This window comes from Pollicipes pollicipes, unplaced genomic scaffold, assembly GCF_011947565.3.
Source record: "Pollicipes pollicipes isolate AB1234 unplaced genomic scaffold, Ppol_2.1 Scaffold_1600;HRSCAF=1878_pilon_pilon_pilon, whole genome shotgun sequence".
In the NCBI taxonomy this organism is placed as follows: domain Eukaryota; kingdom Metazoa; phylum Arthropoda; class Thecostraca; order Pollicipedomorpha; family Pollicipedidae; genus Pollicipes; species Pollicipes pollicipes.
The window spans coordinates 13,515,499-13,523,789 of record NW_023595962.1 but is presented as its reverse complement, the minus strand read 5'-3'; the positions used below and the strand labels follow the sequence as shown (position 1 = coordinate 13,523,789).

The window sequence follows — 8,291 nt, the reverse complement described above, 5'->3', positions numbered from 1 at the left end:
AAGGGCTGAGCAGTGAAACATGACAAAATCTACCTCGAAAAAGCCACCAAGAAGCGGAGTTCTCTATGGATTCCGCCAACTTTCTTCTCAAATTTAGGGCAAGCGGCGCCCAAGCTGGGGGAGGGGGGGGGGGACGGGCTGGAGCCAACCCAACTGAACAAGAAACTACATCTCCGCCTCTCCCCCTGGAGGTGCGAGGACTTCTGGGGCCCAGGACCGCGGTACTTGTTGACAGCTTACGACGCCCATCGAACTTCCAACCCATACTCATGGGCCCCTGGGGCCTCCAAACCGGGTCCCGGGCCGGTGGGGCATCCGTCACACAGCGCCATGCCTCGGTGCCCTGACGGAAGCGCTGACAGGCGACCAACCGGTTCCCGATGGCCGCTGTTTTTGTCAACGACGCTTCACATGCGCGCCGGGCTAGAGTTTCACCTGCGACCCACAGCTGATTTGTCACGCGCCAAACTTGCTGCACGTGCTTTGTACATCGCTTCCAGTCGATCTCGGCATAGCGAGTAATCTATATAACCTCCTGCAATGTTTTGGCACCACATTGTAACCTTTGGCAGCCAGAGAAAAGATCTGATCACAGTGCATAGCGAAATTAGCCCTCGCAATGGCTAAGACTTACTCAACTTTGACAATGGCTGTTGTGAGCTCGAAGCTGTCGCTTTATCGCCTGTTACGACAATGTTGACCAGAGCCGTGTCAAATGGGTTCTGATTATCACATACGTATATCGGTGAGGGTGAGACTGACAGCAGAACAGTGCGTGTCGTATTGCTGAGGACATTCCAGAGGCCAGTGGACCATATTAAACAGGACAAACTAGAAAGATATGCATGCTTTATTCTCATCATTAGACAGAGACCCCATGTGGTGCGAAATCGAATTTACAACAAATGTGACGAGCGTGAGCAAAACCCGTGGTTTGTCGTCCGGGCTGTAAGAAAAACCGAAAAAAAATTCCGCAGGCGTTCTACTGGTTTATGCTGCACCTATTCGCCATTTCACGTTTGCGCTGTTCATAATTTTGCCCCATCGTACCAAGTTCTCAAAATTAACTAATAACTTGGTAGATAATGACGAAACAAAAGCTGTTGTGGAGCAAAATGAACTGACTACTTTGATAAAGGTGGCGACGAATGATAAGTTTCTTCCCTGCTCATCCTGTTTCAGTGGATTTTATAGTTGGTACCAAATCAGGTTCTTGTCTAATAATGCAAGCGGAAAATGGCCAGTGCCTCCAAACAAATAAAGGCAGAAGGTACATAAAGACTAAGTTATTGGACACATTTGCACATATAGCCAAAAAATAACGGAACAGCTCCAATAAAACACCTTAGAGCATCATGTTGTCACACATACATAGGCTATGTGGTAAAAAGCAATGTGAAACGTATGAACAGGTCATCGTAACAACGCATCAATTCAACAGCCAAAATTGCACGTTGGCAGCCTGGATGACTTGAAGACCCGATCAGTTAGACGTTTACCAGTCGCACATATCCATCTGAGCCTGCATGATCTTGAAACATTGTCAATGGCACACAAACCTGTCATCGACAAGGCGAAAGATCAAACTGAACTTATAAAAGCTCTCAAATGGCCGTTGCCAGCTCAAGCGCTGCCACAGTTCTCATGACTATTTTCCTGGGTGTGATGTCAAAAATGGGTTCCATGCAGAGCCGCTGCAGAGTCTTTGAGGCATTGTTCAGTCAGCGTCACCAGTCGCAGGTTCAGAATGCTGCAAAATCAAAATGATTAACGCATGCATTCGACGGGAGTACATCAAACGTGCATATACGCATGGAAGAGAAACACCGTTATGACTTAGAAAAACGACCAATGTCTTTTTCAGCGCAGTTGAAAACATCATAGCTCACTTCACTGAATAGGCTTCAGAACGTTGTCTTAATTCGATGTGGTATGGTGATCCTGTCTTTTTTTAACTGTCTTGTGAAAATGTCAAACAACCCACGAAATGATTCGTGCCGAACTTAACGGTTTTCAGTGATCAAGGCGCCATAAACAAGAAATAAGCAGACATGTTGGTTAATCTGTTTGTTATAAGCTTCAATAAACAAGTTATCTGTAGATCTAAGTTAATAGTTTTATATTCAATGTTCCAGTTGCCGTCTTAGTGTTGGTCTTAACGTGTCTTTTAGGATTTCTTAAAGTTTGTTTGGGTACGCCCAACTTGAACTCTTAAGTTCAAGTTGAGCGTACTCAAACAAACGACACATCGGCCACTGGTGTGCAGGAGTGTTAATGAATTTCCCGCCACCAAAAGGTACAACCGCTGCTATCCAGACGACTTGGAATGCTCACGCCTATTTCCACGTGCCGCTCCGTTTGCCTCCAGTTCGTTGGCCGTTTGCAAGGCGGGCTGTTGCCTCATCCAGCGTATGAAGCGTCTGAGAACGTTTGACCCATTATATTCATTCCAAAGACCATAAGACACGTGGCAAATACGATCAGATGTCTTGCAAATCCAACATCTGCTCTCAGTCACGTGTGTGTACCTCAAACCCGTACCTTGAACTGCAACGTAAGTGTACCCCGGTCCCACAAGCTCAAAACCGTGTTCAGTTGTCAGATACAGGGTTTCAACTACGTTGGTAATTTGTGTCCGTGCTTTGTTTTGAAGGAACTACGTCAGCAAACTATGAACAGAATCTGACAACAGATTGCCAGCATTACGTGTCAGCACGCCCGTCAGCTGCTTACCAGAACAGTACGGCTTAGAAACAAAACGTACCCACACCATGTGGTATGCACATGTTCAGTTGTCTGGGCCGGTGAATACCAAAGTTTGAAGTCCGTGTTTCTCAGAAAGATCAAAACTGCCCGAGGATCGATCGACAAGGGATCACTTAATAGAGAAGCTAGGTAATGTGGCTCAGTTTAAGACAGCGGTTCTGCTCAATCTCGGAGCCCCGACACTCATCTAGTACGTGAGCCACAAACAACGGCGCCCCACATCTGCCGCAAAGTGATCTAGCTTTCCCGGGGAGTAGGCACCAGCGCGTCTCGCAAGTGTTGCCTTGGCGCAACCAGCTGGGTTTTACTTCGTCAGGTCTTTTTGGGGATACAATGTGTTTCATTCGCTGAATTTTACTTTAATGGCCCGGAAGTTGTTTGGTCCTCAGGTAATATCGGTACTCACTGCATCCCAAACGCATTACCATCGTGCTTTTAAGTTTCTATCAAATACATCCCTGAGATCTGACGCTGTTATCTTCTCTCAGGTCAAACGAGGGCCAGCAGCGCCCTGCTTGGCTAAAAAATCAGCCCGCGCCCGGCTGAAAAGCTGTACCCAGGCACACGGCACCTGTACCCTGGCCCCCATCCGCAGCCTGTACCCGCACCCGCCCCAGCGCAGTACCTGCAGCAGCCAGTCCAGCGCCTCCTCGCCGAGCGCGCGGCGGTGTCGGCGGTGGGGCGGCTCCAGGTGGGACTCGTAGTGAAGCCGCTGCAGCTTCTTCACCACCTGCTTGGTTCTGACGGGCAGGAAGCCGTACTGCCCGGCGATCAGTGTGCCCAGCACGATGGCCATGGCCAGAGGAGTCACGTACTGCCGACAGACGCGGGTGGAGCTGTGAACGTCCTTCACACATGATGCCGTGGGGAGGCTGATTCACACATGATGCCGTGGGGAGGCGGATTCACACATGATGCCGTGGGGACGCTGACTCACACATGATGCCGTGGGGAGGCGGATTCACACATGGTGCCGTGGGGAGGCGGATTCACACATGATGCCGTGGGGAGGCGGATTCACACATGATGCCGTGGGGAGGCGGATTCACACATGATGCCGTGGGGAGGCTGATTCACACATGATGCCGTGGGGAGGCGGATTCACGCACGATGCCGTGGGGAGGCTGATTCACACATGATGCCGTGGGGAGGCGGATTTCCACATAATGCCGTGGGGAGGCGGCACAGCTCAAACGACTTTGTTATTTAATCAAAACACGCATGTCGCATTGATGGACGCATTCGTCCGCGGCCACGAACCAAAATTTGGGAGCATTTTGTGGGGGCTACGGCGCCCGTCCCATAAAAGTATGGAAAACTGCGTTCATCCGCATCGCACACTGCGTGCGGATGTAAGGCGTTCCGATATCTGACACATGGACCGCGTAAAAAATACATTTTTAAGGAAACTCCAGTCATCTGTATGGGTACCTCAGTACGCACGTCAAAACCCTGTTGGCCATGGCATTGCTGAATCAAAGATGAATGCCGCTTGAGATGTTATCATTCATATGCGATCACTTTCTACGTCATAATCGGAAAGGAAAGATGGTATCTGCAATTTAAAGCCTCCATCATTGGGCTCTGAGTGATACGCAAGACTGAATATTTGTAATTGGGGGTCGCAATGATCACAACAGAGAACCTTTCTCAGAACATCAGGCATAAGCAGCATTTTATAATTCAGTTTTTCGCATTGCCTATTTGGTCAAACGGGAGGGTGTGCATGGTGTCGGTAGGATGTGAGAGATCTGTTTTGGTGTCACACAATCCTACTAAACAGTCGCTCTTGTTGGCAACGTACGGTTTCTCGGAAGATCATTTGCCAGCTGATACCAGACCGCTAAACACATAACGTGGAACGAATGAAGAAAATGGAAGACAATCAAATAAACAATGGACCAAATAACTCAACGGCGAATGGAAAGTTGCAGGACATCTATCCCACCGTTACCGACACATACACCGACACAGATCCCGACACATACACCGACACAGATCCCGATACAAACACCGACACAGATCCCGACACATACACCGACACAGATCCCGATACAAACACCGACACAGATCCCGATACATACACCGACACAGATCCCGATACAAACACCGACACAGATCCCGATACATACACCGACACAGATCCCGATACATACACCGACACAGATCCCGATACATACACCGACACAGATCCCGATACATACACCGACACAGATAGATACGATACACCGACACAGATCCCGATACATACACCGACACAGATCCGATACATACACCGGCACAGATCCCGATACATACACCGACACAGATCCCGATACAAACACCGACACAGATCCCGATACATACACCGACACAGATCCCGATACAAACACCGGCACAGATCCCGATACATACACCGACACAGATCCCCCGCAGCCCAGGACTCACTGCGCCACGATTCAGCAGCGCCGGTGTTTTCAGGTCGACATACGGCGACCCCCCGAAGGTGAGCAGCGCGTGCGTGGTCGGCCCCACCAGACACAGCAGTGCCGCCAGTACTGACGACCACTGCATGGTGGCGCAACACCCGACGGCGGCGCAGGCGTCCCCAGCAGCTCGTGGGCGCCGAACCAAACAGCGCCTCCAGGCGCGGCGGCTTGGAATTCGGGCTTCGAAATCGGTGAGCAGAAAGGGCTTAAGTCCAAACAGGTGATGTAAATAGAGGATTCAAGCAAATGGATACCAATGGCGCTGGTGAGAAGCCCGAGGCAGTGACTTCGCTCCGAGGTTTGAAACGACACCTTCGCGCGATTCACGCGGATAGCAGTTTTCCACAAGCAAACCTCACGGTGCCTGCAAAAGGCACCCCAGGCCGGCAAAGGCCGTGTGACTTCGAGACGACGGGGGCACAGTGTCGTGGGAGCACGGGGGCGCACCGGGAGCACACCGGGAGCACACCGGCTGCCGAACGAGGAACGGAAAGAACTGGCGCCGTTCCGCCGGGACCCTCCGCCGCCGAGAGGAATGTCGGGTACACAGCGCGCCCACCGGATGTCCGGCCCGCGGACGCCGCGCTACCGCCCGTCTGTGGGCGGCTGCGGGAGAGAGCGCGGACAGGAGTCGTGCTGCGACTGCCGAAAAGCCGCGGAGGCGCGAGCGGGGGACGAATTGCGTTGAGCCGATCGGAGGTGGGCCGTGCGTCCCGTCACGTGGCATTTCGGGCTCGCGGCACCAAAGTGATGACGAAATGTTTTGTCCACGCACTCTGAAGAAACTCGCGGGACAGGTTCGCACACAAAACAACCGCGGCATCTTTGTTTATCTGTAATATTGGGACACCTGCTTAAGTATGTCACGTGGCGTGAGGTCATGCGGCGCTGCCGGCCCCGCACGTACGTACGCTGCACCCATCCGGCACACTGGTATGCTGTGAGTCGGCTTCATCATCCTTGGAACACCTGGCAATGGGTCTTGGTACAAACCGGTCACAAACTCGGAAAGACAATGCAGCAGATTTTCTGGTTTTTATCAAACATTCGCTTACATCGACTGAAAATGCGTGCTGAAAGACTACAAATTTTGCGCGGTGTTAACGCCAACGCCGTATCAGAACACTATAACAGCAAACCTGGCCGGAGGCGCGTCCACCGACAGGCAACATGGTCGGAACGACACGAATTTTGTTTGACCTCGAAAAAACTCGTATTTTTTGTGTGGAGGAGGCCGGGACCAGGGAGAGTGCACGACACGCAAATACTGGCGATGCAAAGCTAAAGATTGACTGATTCGTGATGTCCTGTTTCGAATATTTATTCTGGACAGACGTTTACGAGCACAAGCCACGTAGGCTACCTCGTGGAGATGAACAAGTCGGCACAAGTTCTCAACAATCGGTCTTTGGGAAGTGGTAGCGAAATTGCCCGTCGTGCAATGCGGATGCTTTCGTGACACTTGATCTGACCATAATCGGGTTCTGATCGGATCAAATCTGACTTTGAGCGGATCGAATCGGATTCTGATCGGATCAAACCAGATTCTGATCGGATAAAACCGGATTCTGATTGGATCGCATCGGATTCTGATCGGATCGAATCAGATGATGATCGGATCAAATCTGTCGGATTTGACCATGCCATGGTTGTACGGGCAGTTACGATGTCAGGTCTCATCCTACCGAGACTTTTTGAAACATTTTATTACGAAAATCCGTAGCACATCTTTCCTTCAGCAAACGCAACAAGGCTGTATCCAAGGCTGTATTTTGTGTCCTGACTGCGTTCTTGTTAATAGGTGCATTGCTTTCAGAGCTAACTTATCTAAACATGGTCCACCATGGATGATTCCTGAATTAAATGATCCTCAAAGCCCGCTTTACCTCACACAGCATCGATGCCAACAACGGTAGCGTGACCGGACCACCGACGCTCCCGCGAGGACCACACCGTTACCATAATTGGGTTGCTATGCCTGGTATTACCCTACAATCTGGATGAACGAATGGACTGAGTCACAGGTGTCTGTAAAGAGGCCCGTTTCGTGTTATAAGCTCCGTTTTCGATAAACGTGTTACAACCATCTGAACTTCCATGATAAATTTCATGAATGCAAACATTGTTCGGTAATTGTTTGTTGAATATCAATGCTTCCTAAAAGTACTTCAAATACCTTTCAGCGCATAAGCTTTCGTGAGCACGTGTAATGGATGTTTCTTTATCCCAAATATATCCTTCTTCCATTATTCCCAACCATTCTCCTTCACCTTGTTTCTTTTTCCCCTCTGCCTCCCCCACCCTCTCTTTCCCGTTCTTCTCGCCCCCACGCCTCACCTCCTGCCCCAGCACAGCATCAGTCCTCAGAATGGCCAGGATGCGGCTCGTGATGAAGTTGATGAAGCCGGCCGCCGGCTGCAGCAGCAGCGTAACCAGCAGCAGGATCGCCGGCAGGCGCATCGCGTCACGTCTGGGCAGGTGATGATGATGATGACGACGGTGCGGTCAGGCCTGAGGCGCAGACGTCAGGGGAACGTCGATGACGCCGGCAGTGCTGGATGCGGTGTTCTCATCAAGAGAACGTCGCGGCGGCCCACACCACAGACATGCCACGTCTCTCCACCAACACACGCAAACGCAACGTTCACCTCTGCAAAGGTCAGGATCCGTCTGCCGTCACCCTGTGGCGGAGACCACTTGCAGACCTCCCTCGGCACAAGACCTTCAGACACAAGGTCAACCTATCGCTATTCAGCTACTTGGAGGTGGGGCATTCCGTGTGGTGGAAGTCGTCGAAATCACACGGGCAGTTCAGCAATATGCTGCTTCAGCTGTAGTGACTCAAACAGCAGAAGAAGAACACCAATGAGCGGGAACCCGCCGTACAGAGTTGTAGCACACGCGGACTCTGCAGCCAGGCGGCACAGCTGCCACGCTACACAGCTGCAACACCACAGGGGCGCTGCACAGCTGCAACACCGCTGAGGCGCTGCGCAGCTGCAACACCGCTGGGGCGCTGCACAGCTGCAACACCGCTGCGGCGCTGCGCAGCTGCAA

General features: G+C 51.4%; 1 protein-coding gene across 1 annotated transcript; it reads right to left on the bottom strand.

The window, feature by feature from the left end:
• Positions 1–1,447: 1,447 nt before the first annotated feature.
• LOC119104726 (uncharacterized) lies at positions 1,448–7,694 on the bottom strand. Its single transcript, XM_037228481.1, has 4 exons — positions 7,572–7,694; positions 3,392–3,580; positions 2,335–2,420; positions 1,448–1,750 (listed from the first exon to the last, which is right to left on the bottom strand). The coding sequence occupies exons 1-3, from the start codon at positions 7,692–7,694 to the stop codon at positions 2,337–2,339; spliced, it is 396 nt and encodes a 131-aa protein (XP_037084376.1). The 3' UTR covers positions 1,448–1,750; positions 2,335–2,336.
• Between the last annotated feature and the right edge of the window lie 597 nt (positions 7,695–8,291).